Here is an 18210-nt window from a genome sequence, read left to right as displayed (position 1 = left end):
TATATGCGAATGAATTGAATTGGGTAGGGATAGATCAGCTACCAACAAAGCAGCACTCCACCATACAGCTCCCTATCACTGCATTTTTCACATGCATCAGTGCATTGATGTTTGAACAACTTTGTACTACACTTCATTGATTTTTATTTCTTCTTCCAGCAATAAAAAGAAGTAAACATGGAACAACCCGTATGGTGCATTTAGTGCATAATCAGTGAGTAATTCATAGAAACCGATTTTACCAATCCCACGTCGGAGGGAGACGACACTACTCTTTGAGCTTTCTGTGAACAGGCTCTAATATTTTGCCTCTCATTCAACCAATGATAGATCCTCATATGCTCTGTCTCCATTGTTATCTTCAACATATTACTGAGAGGATATCTCCAAGATCAGCTCATTAATATCATTTCCAATAAAAAAAAAGATTTCAAAACACCTCAAATTCATTGCTATAAATTCTTTTAAGAGGAGATAAAATTTGGGTACAAGCAGTAGGTATACACTGACTTGTCCTAAAATCGCAATTGAAAGTGTAGAAGTGCAGGCCAATCTAAAAAAAATAACAATAAAGACCTTTTAAAATGGGATCAAGACAGTCAATGAGGAAGGCAATGCTAAAAAGAAACAAAAAGATTGAAGGATTGCAAGTGTATCCGTTCAGTCATAGAAGTCAAAAGTTAAAAGTTCAACTGTTATGCTCTCCTCACAAAGTCCACAAGTGGGATAAGCCTTTTACTAGGGCTGTGCAAACTTTCGAAAATTCCGACTCCGTCCGACTTCCACTCCGATTTCGACTTCGATGGAGTCAGAGTGGTTGGAAATCAGAGTTGGAATCAAAGTAGCTCCAAATAAGTAGACGGAGTCTCCGACTTTTTTTAAAAAAATCCAGACATAAAACGACGCCGTTTTATATTTGGATTTTAAAAAAATATTATACGATGCCATTCCATCACACGGAGGTCCAAAACGCAGGACCCCCCTTCCCTTCTTCCTTCTTCCTTCTCCTTTTTTTCTGAACCTCTCGGATCCCTATGTCTCACCGCCTCATTCCCTCTCTGTTGCTGTTGTTGCCTCTTTGCGCCTCCGTAGTGTGCAACACTCCGTTCCCCTTTTCTTAGGCCAGCCTCCGCTCAGCTTCAGCCTCTGGTAAGTTGTCCGATTCCAAGCCCTAAAATTAAATCAAGGAAATTTAATTTTAAGTTTTCTTTTTTTCCATGTTGTTGGGTTGCCTAGAATTAATTGTTTTGGAATTAATTGTTGTAATTCTTGTGAAGTTGTGTTGTAATAAGGAAATATAGCAAAAATTGAATATGGTTGATGGTAACGGACTGTGCAAACCAGTATGCATGTAATATGCTTGATAAAATGTGTAAGAGATGCTACTACTTCAAAAATCAAAACCACATGACCCAACCAAGTCATATTATGCATAATAACTATATCTCCACATTGGGCTATGAATACTCTTTGCCAAATTGGTTTTTTTGGTAGCATTACTCTTATTGTTTATATTTCTCCATGACTAGAGTTTACTGACATAGAGAAATATAATAGTCATATGGGAATCTATGGGACTCATTAATTCATATAATGGTTATTTCTTTCTATTTGGTGATCTATAGATATATATATATATATATATATATATAAAGCTATATATACTTTTTAGAAAATAAAGATGATCATATGTTTCTGCACATCATTGATTGAGTTATCCAATATTGAGATATAAACATATAGTTAGACCTCAAGGTCAAATTCATAAAATACTCACTTAAGAGAAGTATCATGCAATGTGATGCATGTAACGAAATGCATGTTATATAAAAAAGATTACCTTCGTGCATGATTCTAATTTGGAATTACTTAAAAGATTCTTACTTATAACATTTAATGTATTGTATGTTTGTGAGATGGTTATGCCATAACTCGCCCGTTCTTATATTAATTATTACTCCTTTCATGTATGTTTGTTTATGTTTAGCTTCTAATTTATTTTTTTCTATCTTAATTTCTTAAATGAGTTGATGCCTTTTAATATAGCCTAGTTATTTTTTAAACTAATTTTTTGCTTCTAATTTATTTTTTCAGTTTCTTTGATTGTGATATGGATCTTATACCTAGTGGAGACGATCGTCTACAAGGGAATGTGACGGATGCCAGTGCTAGAGCATCCACATCTAGGGCAGCTACATCTAGAACAGCTACATCTTGTGCGAGTAGTCGACTCCCAGTAGATATAGAAGATGAGGATATGTTAAACGAATAGGAAGAGATGCCCATTGAACACGATCAACCACCACGGCCTTCTAAAAAAAGGTCGTGGACATAAGAGTAATTCACCAAAATTTCTGGTGATCGTGCGAACTTGCAAGCAAGATGTCACCACTGTGGACAACTTTGTAGTTGCCATTCGAAGAAGTAAGGCACCAGTGTGTTAATAGTACATCTAAATGGTTACCAACGATATAAGATCGCGAAGGGATTTGCCAGTCACTGATCAGACCAAGCTCAGTTACGAAACTTTTACAGCCATTGATGGTACACAGGCTAAGAAATTGATCATCCCTCAATACAGTGAGAAGATGTTGAGAGACATGCTTGCAGAGATGATGATTACTGATGAGATGCCCTTTACCACAATCGACAAAAGAGGCTTCCGAAAGTTTGTACAAACTATTAGGCACGATTTCTCATTCCATCACGGTATACGGTGATGTAAGATTGTATGAAGAGGCATGCGAAGGAAAAAGCGGATATGAGGAAAATGTTTATTACCACTGGCCAGAGAGTGTCACTTACGATTGACACGTGGACATCCATACAGAACGTCTGCTACATATCACAACACACTACATTGACAGTAAGTGGATTTTGCATAAACGAATTATTGGCTTCAAAGAAATTATAGATCATAAAGGTGCATCCATTGGAGTGAAGATGGATGATTGTATAAAGGACTGGAGAATTCAAAAAGTGTTGTGTATTACAGTTGACAATGCCAGTGCCAATGAAACAGCAATTGATTGGTTCAAGCGAAACACGACTGTGAAAGATGATGTCATTCGGGCTCACGAGTTTATACATGACGTTGGATGTGGCATAGAAGTACCAAAGAGCATTCGAGCGGATGGAAGTCGAGGATGGGAGCCTGAGGTATGTTTTGATGGAGCCAGCAGGACAGGAGCTCGGTGCGTCGGACACACATGATTGGACTAATGTGAGGTACTTTGTTCAATTTTTGAAATTTTTTTATGACATAACCATACGGATATCTGGATCCAAATATACAACTGCGAACTTGTACTTCAGCGAGCTCTCAAGGCTTCACTTCTACTTGCAAAATAGTTGTGCTGACTCTAAGGAATTGTTATCTGCTATGGCTATGAGAATGAAGACCAAATATGATAAATATTGGGAGAATATTGAGAAGATAAATAAATTACTATTTGTGGCTGTGATCCTTAACCCTCGATATAAGTTGGCCGTTTTAAAATTTTAGGTAAATTCCGTCCTCAGAGCAATGAAGGCTGCAGAATTTATTAGAATGCTAAAAAGTGATATCGATGACATATATAGTCATTACAACAATAGTTGTCAACTTTCATCCGCAGCTAGTAGCTCCTCACATTCGAGGCCGACAGGATTGACAGCTTCCTTATATGACACTAACCCATCCGGAGAAGTTACAGGCCATCTCATTATGCAGCAGTATCATCAACTCATTACAACGAGGAATATTATGCAGTGTACGTATGAGGTTGAACGATATTTTATGGAAGCTGTCAAGGCACCTAGTGGTTTATTTTAATTATTAATTTGGTGGAAGGTTAATTCCACTAATAATCCAGTCATTTCCCATATAGCCCGAGATATGCTAGCCATTCCTGTCACTACAGTTGCCTCAGAGTAGGCATTTAGCATTGGAGGTCGCGTGTTGGATGCTTATCGGAGTTCATTGTCACCGTCAATCATGGAGGCCCTTGTTTGCACACAGAATTGGATAAGTGAAACGCTCATTGGACTAGATACCGTTGGCGTTGATGCCGAGAGCTATAGGCTTGAATCAGATAACTTTATATGCTTTTAAATGATTATTTAATTATTTTTAATGTTTCTAACTTCTACTTTTTATGATTTTATAGATCTAATTATGAATCCTAACATAATTGCCGATGATAGAAAGTCTGAGACGGACGCCCCTTGAAAGTTGGGATGGAGTTGAGAGACTATGGACTATGGACTATAGAGAACCCCCTTTCTTTGTAAGAATAAAATTCTATTTTTACCGTGTTCAATTTTTTATTATCAGTTTTTTTCCTTTATTGATTGCAACTTTCTATCTTCATCTCAGGTATGACCAATGGACCATTGAGATTTGAGTGAATTCCATGTTTAATATTTATGTAGTTATCTTTAAAGACTAAGTCAATGTTGTAATAAATGAGACTATTATAACTTATGACTACATGTTATTTAGTTTTTAAATTATTGTATTTAAGTTTTTTTTTTATCTTTTCAGTATTTTTTTTTACAGTTTCAAAATTGGGCTTTGGTGAGCCCAAAAGTCGAAAAATGGCATTCATTTAGCCCAATAATCAGTCGGAGCTCCGACCTCCGATCGAAGCTCGGAGTTCCGACCTCCGATCAAAGTCGGAGTCAGAGTAAAAATTTTCCTCCGACTCCGTCGAAATCAGAGCTCAGCCCTACCTTTTACCACCCAAAATCCCTCTTCATTAAATTTAAATTTAACGTTATTTCCATTTCTAATAATACTGTATTTACGAAAGCAGCAGCAAGTAACATATATATGTTATTTTGTCAAGTAGCGACACAGCATATAAAAGTAAAACAATCAACTTGAAAAAAAAAATTATATAACCAACGACACTCAGCATTCTATTGTTCATTTCTCATCGATTCTATGAGCAGGACGAATATGCAACATGTTAACCAATACTATTCAATTTATTCCATCACTTGAATCCTCACTTGAAGCTTTGCTATTCTGTAAAGCACGGATGCAAGCAATTAAATATCTAAATTTACATTCAGTCAGTTTATCTTCATTACAAAGCCAGAAAAAATGAGCAAAAAAGAAAAATCAAAGAAAGCCGTTTCTGTAAAAAAAGAGCACCATGAACCTACCTCAGCTATCAACTTCTATCACAGTAGCCACCCGTCACCACATTACATTTGAACATCACGACTGCAGTACTTTATTTTGTTCGACACAAGTTGGAACTTTGAACTCTTGGCATTTCCACACCGGTGTAGCCCCAATTGGCATCACACCATCGGCCGAAGGCTGCATTGAGAATAAGGGCATACTGCCAGCAGTGGGGCTGCCCACGTTATTCTCAGTCATTGGGGTGCTTCTCCCATTCATCTCCTCCTTGGGGTTTGACCGATCCCTAAAAGTACAAATGCTTAGCGGCAACCTTTTTAGCTTCACTCTTCCCCTTTTTTTACCAGTTGTACACACATCTTCCCCAGTTTTATCCTTTGGCTGACTTGATTCTGCTTCTTCATTATCCACCTCTAGTTGGCTTACTTTATCAGACTTGGAGGCCCTTTCATCTACTTTGTGTGTGTATAACTCTCGGATGGAACCCTCAGAATTGACCTTGCCTGTTATAGCATGACCATTGGACATAGATGGGAGGTGTCCTTCCAACAAGATACTCCCATTGGATACCCTACTTTTCTCAGAACTCACTGAGCTATTAGGCTTCTTGTGTTTATGACCCTTCCAGTCAGAACTTGAAGAGTTCTTCAAGATTCTGGGGGAGCTGTTAATAGCTCGATGCAACTTACGGGCCAACTCTTCATCTGTCTTGTTATTCTCAATCGGTTGGTATTTTTTGTACAAAAGCCGAACTGGAAGATGCTTCTTCAGCCTATTCTTTTTCAGATATTTTTCCTTAGAGGCTGCCTCTTCAGAAAATGAGGCAACCAAATCTAAGGCGCTCTTGACAGCAGCCTTTGCCTTTGATGCTTTTGCAGCCTTTTCTTCAGCGGCAGCTCTCGCAGCCGCTGCAGCCGCTGCTGCAGCAATAGCTGCTGATTTTGAAGCCTCTACTATTTCCTCTGGTGTAAGGTTAGGATTATTCGAATGAGAGCTTAACAGGTTGTTAAGACGTGTTTCAAAGTCGCTTAAAGTAGCAGCAGATGAAGCAGAAGCAGAAGCAGAAGCAGAAGCAGAAGCAGAAGCAGAAGAAGCAATTAGAGAGAGACCCAAAGCACCATCAGCTTCCGAGCTTTGCTTTTTCAATCCAGCAAGCAGGCGCTTTCGAGGAGGCAAAAGGACATCCGCATCCAAGTGATTGATATCACAGATATTAGCCTCCATTATTCGAATTATTTATTAATTTGCTTCACACACAAATGCTGAACAATTCTCCACATGTATAAATTGGTGTCTCCATTTACATTCAGGCTAAAAAAACATACGAAAAACTACACGTTCAGTATGAGTCCAATATGAAATCTGTACTGATTTGAAAATTTTGAAAACCCAGATAAGCTTCTGCATTCTTCATCCAGATCCAACATTAATTCAACCCATTTTTGAGACTGAGTTGACATACAGACATTGGTAATCAAGAATATCAAAGAAATAATAAAAGATGAAACAAAATTCATATCCTCATGATTTCCACATCTTAGCTTTCAAAGGTCACAGAAAAACAATAGAGCCGACTAAATTTCACGCAAATATTTGAGCTGAATTTAGTTCTCCTGGGAAAACAAATGAAAGCCCGCAGGACCTCAATTTTCTCGGTAAACAAAACAAAAGTAGCAACGCATCGAATTCACCCAAAGAAAAATCTAAACTTCGAAAGCACAGAAGAATTAAGTGGGCAAAACATGCACAGATTCATCCATACACCAACTCTTAAGCAAAGCATCGAATTCCCAATGTCTGAATAAGAATACGGTCAAAAACAAAGAATCGGATCAGAATCAGCATTAATCTGGAACGCCAGGAGCTCGATTTCACAGAATTATGCAAATCAATGGCAGTTGGAGAGCAATTACATTGAATTTTCGTATTAAGAAAACTTTGAGGAAAAAGAGAAGAGAGAAAAACAGAAAAAGAATTGAAGCATGAGGAAGGGAACGTTACATAAATACCTGGCGATCTCGTTTGTTATCTCAGAAAGAAATGAGGTAGGATAGAGAAAAAGACTTTGAATTAGGGTTTTCAGAGAGGGAGATAGAGAGAGAGAGACAGAAGGAAGAGGAAGAAAAGACGTCATGAGAAAAATCGAAGATGAGCTTATATATGATGTCGGAAAGTAAGTAATATCGATTGGTTCTGGTTTTTCTTTGTTCAACTAAATCAACGTTACAGAATAATAATTTTCAATGTATCCGCTCCCAAACCCGAGATGTTTACTCCACAACTCAAGAGAGAGAAATGTTTAGCTTGCAAATAGATTTTAAAGAGTAGATAAATTAATATGATTTAGATTGTAAAATTATTTTATTATAAAATATATCTTACGTATAGCATTAAATCATGTGAATATATTTTATAATTAATTTTTTTAAAATGGAACACTTCTTTTTATTATTTTTAACTTTTATTTAAGAGTTTTATTATGTATAAGTAAGTTTGCGTACTAATTTATATATTAATTTTGTTGCCTTCATATTCTAAATTTAAATTAATATTATTTTCAATAAAATTTATTTTTTAATTAATTATATTGAATAAATATATATACACAGAATTATTTATAATTAAATTTTTCCTTTATTTAATTCTGATTTCTTATCTTTCGATGATACGTAATATTAATTGTTCGATTATTTGTATTTTTTTTTTTTTTTAAAAGCTGCTAATAAAGAAGTGTACTCGTTTTAAATTTTAAGTTGGTTTTGTACTTGGCTTTTCTTTCTCTACTTTTATAGAAACTAGTGCAACTATTTGATATTTATAATTTTTTTTTAAAAATCAAGATTCAAGCTTTGAAATTATTATTTGAATTTAGGAGTAAAAGAAGGGAAATAAGATACGCAAAGTAGGGACGTTCAAAAAAAAAAAAAAATGCAAAGTAGGCAATCAGACAAGGCTATTCTATCAATAGCTTTGTTTCTCATTATTTATACACTATACATTACTTTTCATTTTTTAGAAATAATATTTAGAATCGTGAGTATGTAAACATCGCATAATTATTTTGATAAAAATAAATAAATACGATATTTATATGAAAAAAATTAATTTTTTAATAATAAACTTTACTCTTTTTTAAAACGATTATACGATACTTATATATTTTATGATTACATATAATATTTTTTTTTTTTTTATTCTTATTAAAGTTATTAAAATTTTTTATTTATTATTCCAATACCACGTAATTGTTAGATAAAATAATCAAGAGTAAAACTTTTCTTCCATCCTACTTACTAGCTGGTTACTAGTGGTTTAGATCCTTGATAAAATTGAAAGGACGGACGAGGGATACACGTAAGTGCTGTTGTACGTTACAAAAAGAGTATTCAAATGAGATGATCAGTTATGTGATCGGTAAAAGTTTAGCGGAAAGGGACGTAATTGTTTTAAAAAATTAAATAAAAAAATTAATTTTTTAATAATAGATTCTATTCTTTTTTAAAATAATTATATAATAGTTACGTACTTTATGATTATAGGTAAAATTATTCAAAATTAAACCATTGTATTTGTGATATTAACTTATAAGCTTTAATTGATTTGAGCTCAAATAATGTTTTAAGTTTATTTTTATATGAGCAGATACGTTTCAGACTTGATGGCTCCAAGCCAGCTTGGCTTAAGCTTCGAAAAATTGTGGGCTTGAGATCTTAATTCGTCAACTTGGAGGGCTTTTTTAGTTTTTTTTGCACATGCAAGCTAGCTAGGACTTATGGGTGATCATAATCCGAACAAGTTGTGTTTGTATGTGTCATGCAATGATGCATCTATAGTTTACGCCAACATGATCAACTCCGAATTGAACGAACGAGCAGTGCACCATTACTTCGATGAAAACAAAGCCCAGGGTTCACACTAAAACTTCAAAAAATAAAATAAAAAAACTCTAACCTACCTCATGTTTTAAATTTTAATACAACAAAACTATATAGCTATCTATATAAACTCTAGCAGGAAAAAGATTTAGAGAGCTAGAAGAATCAATTCCTCTCACCAGCTGGAAAGGAGGTACTACTAAAGGCTGTAATTGAATCTATACCAACTTGTCACATGAGTGTGTTCTCTCTACCAAAGAAGTTGTGTAAGGAGCTTGCTGTTTTAATGTTTAAATTCTGGTGGGGTCATAGGGACAATGACAAGAAGATAAAGTGGATGAGTTGGAGTAGAATGGAAGAGTCGAAATTCTATGATGGATTAGGATTTAGAGAGCTAGAGAGTTTTAATAAAGCTCTACTAGTAAAACAATGTTGGAGAGCTCTAACCAATTCTAATTCCTTCGCTACAAGAGTTTTGAAAGACAAATATCACAAGCAAGCTAGTGTGTTGGAAGCAAAGCTTGGGAATAATCCTTCCCTGATTTGGAGGAGTTTATGGGGTTCTCTAGAGCTTTTGAATGATGGGTTGGTGTGAAGAGTTGGAAATGGAAAGAACATAAAAGTGTGGGAGGATAGGTGGATTCCAAAGCTATATTCTTACAAAATACAACCCCCAAGGAAGGTGCTAGAAGCAGATGCTCGAGTAGATCAATTGATTGAAGAGGTATGTGGAAGATGGAAGGAGGAGTTAGTGAATAAGGTTTTCAATGAACAAGAGGCTGGTCTAATTTGTAGCATACCTATAAGTCCAACTGGATTGAAGGATAAACAAATTTGGGCACCATCAAAGAAATGTGTATTTAGTTTAAAATCTGCATATCATTTTGAGTTGGGTAGGAAGAGATGGATGAGTGGGGAGTCCTCGTATGGGTCTGCAAGAGGTTAAGGATGGAGAGAGCTATGGAGGTTGAATGTCCCAGAGGTTATCAAGGTGTTTGTTTGGAAAGCAAAAAACAAGTGCTTACCAACAAAAGGAAATATGTTTAAAAGAAGGGTAATAGACAATCATATATGCTAGGGGTGGGCAGCGGGGCCCTGCACCCCGCTGCCCCACCCCCGTTCGCCCCGCCTCTGCATGGCAAGGCGGGCAACCCCTCTCCTCCCATGCGGGGGTGGGACCCCCCGCCTCGCATCTAAGGCCCCTAGGGGGGCGGGGGGCGGGGAAGGCCCAACCCCGCCTCACCCTCGCCTACATTTATATATATATATATATTATATATAAACATAAATATATATATGTTTTACAAATTATGTATATATAAATATATATTACAATTTGTTAGACTTGTTCACAAAATATGCATTGATAAATTTAAAAACTATATAGTTTAAAAGTTAATACACTATAATTTACACAATATACACTAGCAAATTTAAAAATTACATAGTTTTTAAATTATAGTCATATGTACAAAATTTAAATTTAAAATTTGGGTCAAAATGTATTTTTAATTACTTTTGAACTTAGAAATAATTTTTAAATCAAGTAAAATGTAATATTTTTTAAAGTAGATGAAGGCGGAACGGATTCCCAATCAACCCCGCACCCCACCTACCAAGGCGGGGGTGAAAACCCCAACCCCCGCCCCATGCAGGGAGGGGTGCGGGGAAGGGGTGGCCCCGCCCCGTAGGGGGCGGGTAGCACCCCTAATATATGCCCCATAAGAGACCATTTGCCTTATTTTATGGAATTGTCCTACTGATGTGGATGTTTGGGCTGAGAAGGGTAGTTCAATTCAAAAATGGGCATCTAGTGAAGTGGAAATTGGGTTAGTATGGAGGAAAATGGTAGAGAGGTTGAATGAAGAGGAGTTTGTTCTAGCAGTCACTGTGTTACAAAATATATGGATGAGGAGGAACAAATTTGTATTTGAGAAGGGCTTTTCTAGTCCAAATGTCATCTTTACTCAAGCTAGATATAGCAGAGAGAAGTATCAGAGTGCTCAAGGTAGCAGCAAGGGAAGGAGTTGTGAAAGTGAATTGGGATGCAGCTTTTAATAAGGAAAAATCGAATATGGGAGCAGGAGTGATCATAAAATATGTAGATGGGGAAGTTCTTGTTTCTCTTTCCTCGTCAAAAACTCATGTAAACTCTTCTATTGTTGTAGAAACAGTAGCTTTGTGAAGAGCATTGAATTTTTGTTTAGAACTCGACATTGGGAAGGCTATTTTCGAAGGGGATGCTATGGGGGTTATTAAGGCAGTTAATTGTGAAGAAGAGCATTGGGAGTGGAGTGGCCAACTAATAGAAGACATTAGAGGTTTGTTAGTACATAGACCATTGTGGTCAGTTACACACATATAGAGAAGCTAATAAGGTAGAACATTTTTTAGCTAAATTTGTATACAATGTAAATGAGGAGGTAGTGTGGATTGAAGATGGCCCTGAAGGCTATTTCAGTTTTATAGTCCAGGACAAGTTATGTATTGATAACACTTAATGAATAGAATCAGTGATGTTTGATTTTTTTTTTTTTTTTTAAAAAGGATTTTTTGAAAAAATCCACATCAACTAGCCAATTGGAGAAAAGGTTTCCAAACTCACCATCCAGCGTCGTAATGCCTGTGATTCTAGCGATCAAACCCCGGGAATCACCCATTGGCCATTGGTAAACGCCTTATTCCATATTAAACCCATTTGCTCCCTTCTTTGCCAGCCAGTCTGCCACTTTGATTTGCTTCTCCGAACACATGTGAGATATAAGTATTTCAAGAGGAGAACATATTAACCAGGGCACCATGCACAGTCGTCCTTGTTTCAAGCCGGCCAATTCACCACTTGTTCCAAGTATAGTTTAGTTTCACGCACAACAACTCTAACCCATCCAGAGAAATCTAGCTCGCACTTCAGCTAAAGTGTTTTGTCTCCTCACCATCATATGATTAGTTGAACCTTTGGTGTTTTGACCGGGATAGCAGGAAAACCGAGCTGACATTTGCACATCCTAATACCTTCCCTAGTGACTCAAGCAGCATGTGTTTTATCTTTAAGTGGTCAGCCAGATTGTCCTCCCTGTGGTTCATCCAAACTTGGCACTCGACTATCTAATCTTTTCTATGTTTTGATTGGTTAACGAGTAAGATATCGATGGTAAAAACCCACAGAATAGTAATAGGAAATGCCAATAAATGCGTCAAAATTTTGAAAATGGGTATAAATTTGATCTTCACAAGAATTGATTCATGCTGTGAACCTTCTTCCCTTCAATATGTGTATGGTACTAACGCATTAATTGATCTTCAAAAGCATGCATCCACTCAACCACAATGTGGATATATAATTCCTCTGTCCACGGTGCGGTGCCTCTTAGTTCAAGTCCACTGTTCTCGATAAAAATCGCTCAACACTATGGGGCATCAGCAGTTGGCGTGCCAAGGATTCCTTCACTACCAGTGGCGGCACATAAGGCCTTCCAGATGGGGACTAGCATTTTCACAGGCGGACATACTTCCTGGATAATGGATCAAGATTCAGGAGCCAGAATATTTGGAATAGGTGATTAATCACCTTTATTCCTCGAACAAATGAACTCCAGGATATTGAAACAAAAAAGACTCGTTTACCTTGAAAACTAACATCAGTTCTGCTTCTCCTCGTATAATGAAAGACAGGCTCCAGTAACAAGTAACAGGGGTCACACATTCTGATAGCACCGGTTTTAATATCTTGTCAATGGGTACAAAGCGACGGACGATTTTACTGCTATATGGAAAATAACAGCGTCAAAGACAAGATTATTTTAGGTAAACCAGGGGCTGTATGTCATAATATAAACTGCCTGGTTATTGCTAGATTCACTTCAAGGGCCAAACAAGGTTTGCCATGTTTTTGATGAGCTAGAACATTAAAAAATCATTTTCAGGCCCTGAAGAATGCACTACAGTCAAAGAATTGGGTTACAAATAAAGAACATAAGGCACAATGGTGAAAGATTGAAATAAAGAGAAAAAAACAAGATATTCTCCATCTTAAATCCAATTGCATTGCGAATCTTACACATAATAACAAGCATAAAATCCACTCTTTCAACCTTTTAGTATAGCAGGTACAAACTCTAATCAAACTAGTTTTACGCTCCATGTATGAACTGTCTAAAATGATATGTAGTGCATCCAATCATTGGCTTAGAGGTTTTCTAATAATGAAATTGTAATAACATTGGATATCACGGTACTAGATTTTTTTTTTTTTTTATAAGTAATATCAACGTACTAGATTGTGAAAAAAATTATGGTTAAACTGGTAGAAAAACAAAGAGTCATTTTATACATTCCCTCCCAAAGACACAAATATCTTTCTCTGAACGGATCAAAAATAAAAATTACCTTCCGTGGTGAGTTTCAAGTTGAACTCCAAAAGCTGGCATAACTATAACAGACTCTTGAGTCATCAAACATTAAACCAATTAGGTAGTTAATAAGAGTGATTCTAGAAACGAATTGCTCGTCCAAAAAAAAATGATTCTATAATAGATAAGACAAACTTCAGAGCACCTAAAAAAAGCCATTTCTCCGGTTCTCACCTTTCTCTACAGGCTTCTGAAGTAAGAGTTTGACAAGGAATGCAATCAAAAGAAAGTTCCAGAAAGTAATTGTGATATTATCCTGTTATATTTAAGGCCATCACGTTAGATCCTGACAAGCTTAATAAAGAAAAATCAAGTTTAATCGATTTTCAATGACAAGTTTAGAATTGAACAGATGCTGTACAGACTCATCAATAAAATATTTACTAGATATGTTAAACATCCAGAAATTAAAATCACTATAATTTCCCAGACATTCTTGCAAAAGCTGAGATAGAAATGTATAGAGACAGCTTAAGAAAAAACTTGTGACAAGTACAATATGAAGAAGATTAATGACAAATACCTCATGCTCCTGAATCACAGATGCATTCGATAAAAAAATATAAAATAATGGGTACTAGGAAAATAAGCCACTAATGAAATAACCTAGTGAGGCTAGACAGCTGGAAGAAAGAAACTATATTTAGCCAAAAGGAAAAGCTTTACTCTAAGGTTTTGACCCGAACAACCAACCACTCTTGCCATTACTACCTGACATAGGATATATCCCACAAGCCAGTCTCACCACACATAAGCATGACAGTATTATATATACATGTATACACAGAAAAGTGAAACCCTGATGGTGGAGCAACGTAATTACAAGGAAATGAAGACTTTAGAGACAAGGAGATAAAAAAAGAAGAGCATACCTTGAAGAGGAAAAGGTGGAATGCACTTGCTAAAAGAAGAATGGGCGAAAAGTATACAAGGAAACCCTTTGCGCGGCTCTTCCGAACAATGATGTGGTGCGCGTCAGCCGTTTCAGAACCCCATTTACGGTCATGTATATAACTATATCTCTTATCAAATATACCACACTCCGCCATTATCTCATTACACTAAAAGGACCTTAATAAATCATAGGTTCTTACTGTACCTGTAAAAACAATGTATATTTATATTAATTTATAACTCAAAACACGAAAATTGCTCGAAGGAAATTCAGTTGTTGGATAGACCAAAAGAAAAGTCAATTAATATGTTAAATTTAGATTACAAGATTTTTTTTTTTTTAAATGAAGCGAATAGAAACTGATAAGAGGGCTCAAAAGATGAGAAGAATAGAAGGACCAAGACGATAGAAATTACTTGCATAATTTGCCTGCTCTGCTTGTTGTCTTTGGTTTTTGCATCAGAGATCAGCCAGCAAATGTGTGAAAACGACTCATTGCCGGCATCAGCATGGAAAATTATAGATTAATCAATCTCAGAATCTTACAGTCGAAACGCACCGTCTTTGTCGTTGGATGCGCCATTGGAAGGCAGCTTCGGTTCAGAGTCTACTATGGCTTTGTTGTTTTGAGTTTTTCTTCGTCTTGAAAGCTTAGTATCCTCCTCCTCGCACCTCTAGCAAAAGCAGCAATTGGAATGGCTTTCGACGAGAAGACAAGCTGAAGTTGAAGAAGATGCGCGAGTAAGAGCGAAACAAGAGCCGATTGATCGGGGTGCGTTATAGGGGAAATGGTGGGTTGGGTTGAAGCCTTGAAGGTTAAAGTTTTGTGATGAGCCCAGGCCGGGTTACGTGGGCAATGATCCGGGGTTGGAGATTTCCTTGTAAAAGAGGGAAAGGCATGAACGTGGAGGCAATTGATTTTAAGGTCCGTTGGATTAGAAAATATTTCATTTCATCTCATTTTATTATTATAATTTTTTAAAATTTTTATATAAAATATAATAAATAATTTAACTTTTTTAAATTCTAAAACAATAATAATATTAAAAAAAATATTCTAATAATTTTTTTTTTAACTTTTATCTTTAATCTAAAATCATCTCATTTCATCTTTGAATCCAAATCAATCATAAATAGTTTTTCAAAATGCCTAAATGAGTTTAGAGTATTAGCATTGTCAATCCTTGAAATGCCTAATATGAGATAAAATAGATCTGCATTAGCTTAGCTTCCAAAGGTCATAAAAAAAAAAGAGTAAAGCTACACAACCTCCCATTGTTCACACAATCTCTACACACCAGCCCACATGACCTATTTTTTTAAACGTCAAACCGGTGCTTTGCATTTTATTTGAAATCAATTTCCTAGAACCCGGGGCATTACGTTGTCCCGTGTCTTCCCCTCGTTGCCTCGCGTCCCCCATTCAACATTTAGCGTCATCCTCCCCTCACTCATTGTTACAACAGGCCCAACATTATTCTATTTTTCCACAAGGGTAAGAAATGAAAGAAATCATTTTTATTTTTCTCTTTTCATTTTGTCTCTCCATTTCTAACATATTGTGTGTTTAATGGATATGTGAGTTTGTGTACTTTTTTTATCTATGTTTTGTGTGGTAATGTGTTTTGTGGGATTTTTGGTTGTAGAATTTTCTCAATTTTTGTGGGGTTTTTGGTTGATCTGTGATTTGTGTTCATTATATATTTGTGGGGTATTGTGTTCTGTTTTGTGGGGTTTGTGGGGGTTGTGGAGCTTTTTGTTTTGTTTTGTGGGATTTTTTGTTCTGTTCTATGGAGTTTTGTGTTCTGTTTTATGGGGTTTTGATTGTGGTGATTTAGTTGTGTTATGGAAAAAGTTATAATGCTACCAAGATGGGGAACTTATTATTGAGTCCCATCTTATTATTAATCATGATAGTTTCGTCTTCTCTTGTGTATTTTTGTAACTCAAGTCTATATATGAGTGAAATGTTATTATAGAGCTACATGTCAAAGCATTAATTAATTCAAGACAAATTATTAAGTCACATCTCGAATCCTTTACTTGATATTGTTAATTGTATTTGTTTAATGTAATCTGAAATCAAGAAAAATAGTTCAAAAAAACTATGAAAAGTTCCCCAATTAGAGACTATATGATTCTTCTTAATTCTAATTAACTTCTGAATAATAATATGTCAATCCAATTATTAGCACTAGTTGTTCATCAAATTTTACTTTCTTAACTAAATTAGAATATATAAGAAAAAATGAACTAATCTTGAGAATTAGAGAGATACTAACAATTATGAATTAACTCCTAAAGACTAAAGAGAAATAACATTTGTACTCTTAGGGTCATGTGCAAGTTCTCACATTTACATAGCATAACTTAGGGCTGTACAAGAAACCATAAAACCGATTGGGACCGACTCAGACCGGCCGCCGGAGCTCGGAACCGATTGAAACCGACGTAAAACCGGTCAGCCAGAGCTTGAATTTGGCCAAAACCGATGTCCAGCGGTTCGGTCCCAGTTTAAGCTTGGACCGGACCACTGAACCGACCGATACTTCAAATTCTTTTTTTTACTTATACATATATAAGACGACGCCGTTTCACTCAAGTGAGCCAAAACTCGGATGAATCCTAGTTTTTTAAAACGGTGTCTTTATGTATTTTTAATCAATGAGATGGTTGTTTCATCTTCCCATTTCCATAAGTTTGACATCAACGCGTCTTTGATTCTTTATTAATTTCCAAACTCAGAGAGAGAGAGAGAGAGAGAGAGAGAGAGAGAGAGAGAGAGAGAGAGAGAGAGAGAGAGAGAGAGAGAGAGAGAGAGAGAGAGAGAGATGGCTGCACGAAGTTCATGGATATTGGGACTGGGGAGGTGGGGAAGGAAATTACCAGGCATTTTCAGTACACCTTTCTTTCCCGAACCACCCATTCCGTAAATTTCCTGTGGTTCCTCTCTTTCCTCTCTACTCTCATGTGAATGGATGTCCCAAAGCCACCCATTCCGCAAGTTGATTGCTTGTGTGATCTTATGAAGTTTTATTTTTCATGAACTCCGGTAAGTTAAAGTTTTATAAAAGTATTCCGCTTTTATTTTTTGTCTAAGGTTCTTGTATGAACTTTTGTTTAAATAACAATTCTTGACTTTGTTTAACTGAAAACGTCGAATTTGGGTAGAAGAGAATATGGTTGCACCCTCCATTCTAGGCCAGAACCCGAAAACTGGAGGGCAGAGTATGCTGTCAACCCTTACGTTCAATGACTTCCTAGCTGCTGTCAGGGAAACCAAAAAGATATACCCAAATTCTTTGCCGAACTCGTTTTCTCTCTAGCTCCGAACGAAAAACTCCCTTAATCGTCCAAAACCTCAAGATCTGCTGAAAGGGGGTGGGAGCTTCGGCTCTTCGCCCCCTCCCCTTGCCCTCTCCCTCTTCTATGTCTAGTTTTTAACTTCTGTGTAGTGTTTTTATTTTTCTTTGTGTTTTTAGGCCGAATAAGGGAGGATCGCCGTTCGAGCCTTTCCGGCCACCAGTTCTCTACATGCGCCCCACCTGTGTGAAGCCCAGCCGCCGATCTTCAAAACCTCCAAATCCGGTGTCCATCGGAGTGGCGCGTAGACCGCACGCGCGGGACGAAAATCCGGACAGCTTTGGCGCGTGGCCCTCACGCGCCACCGAGGAACCCTCTACCGACACCACGCTCGGTTGCTGTGGAACCGCTGGCTCCAGGTCTTCCAAGTCTGACCGTCGGCTTTCCTCCCAGCGTGAACAGTCCTGCACGAAATATTGCCGACCAAATGTGTACTGTTCATTCGTTTTGTTTTTTTGTACTGTCTTTTGTTTCGTTTCTATGTTGTTGTCCGTTTCAGTTTTTTGTAGCTTGTCTTGTTTTCTTATGTTGGTGTTG

At 36.7% G+C, this 18210-nt stretch overlaps 3 protein-coding genes across 7 annotated transcripts in view; 1 reads left to right on the top strand and 2 right to left on the bottom strand.

The window, feature by feature from the left end:
- The window catches only part of LOC109004516 (probable disease resistance protein At4g27220), a 963953-nt gene that overhangs the window by 273756 nt on the left and 671987 nt on the right, over nt 1-18210 (top strand). The gene's annotated exons all lie outside the window — the stretch shown is intronic.
- Nucleotides 4784-7276, bottom strand: LOC109017226. Of its 2 annotated transcripts, XR_004802258.1 has the most exons (3): nt 7141-7272; nt 5152-6442; nt 4784-5011 (listed from the first exon to the last, which is right to left on the bottom strand). XR_004802258.1 is itself a non-coding variant. In XM_019002152.2 (2 exons), exon 2 carries the CDS (start codon nt 6353-6355, stop codon nt 5207-5209), a length of 1149 nt encoding a protein of 382 aa, XP_018857697.1. In that variant the 5' UTR covers nt 6356-6442; nt 7141-7276; the 3' UTR covers nt 5026-5206. The 2 variants fall into 2 exon arrangements, 1 of the variants encoding a protein (XP_018857697.1); XM_019002152.2 differs by lacking the exon at nt 4784-5011 and having other exon boundaries at nt 5026-6442; nt 7141-7276.
- LOC109019781 lies at nt 12187-15147 on the bottom strand. Of its 3 annotated transcripts, none has more exons than XM_019002149.2 (6): nt 14727-15147; nt 14288-14514; nt 13590-13671; nt 13393-13435; nt 12631-12766; nt 12187-12518 (listed from the first exon to the last, which is right to left on the bottom strand). In XM_019002149.2, the coding sequence occupies exons 2-6, from the start codon at nt 14462-14464 to the stop codon at nt 12414-12416; spliced, it is 543 nt and encodes a 180-aa protein (XP_018857694.1). In that variant the 5' UTR covers nt 14465-14514; nt 14727-15147; the 3' UTR covers nt 12187-12413. The 3 variants fall into 3 exon arrangements, with proteins under 3 accessions (XP_018857694.1, XP_018857691.1, XP_018857690.1); XM_019002146.2 differs by having other exon boundaries at nt 13393-13447; nt 14731-15146; XM_019002145.2 differs by having other exon boundaries at nt 13393-13447; nt 14727-15145.

The sequence above is a fragment of the Juglans regia genome, chromosome 8 (assembly GCF_001411555.2).
Source record: "Juglans regia cultivar Chandler chromosome 8, Walnut 2.0, whole genome shotgun sequence".
Lineage (NCBI taxonomy): Eukaryota > Viridiplantae > Streptophyta > Magnoliopsida > Fagales > Juglandaceae > Juglans > Juglans regia.
Note: the sequence above shows the minus strand (reverse complement) of the source record. Positions and strands in the feature narration are given on the sequence as shown.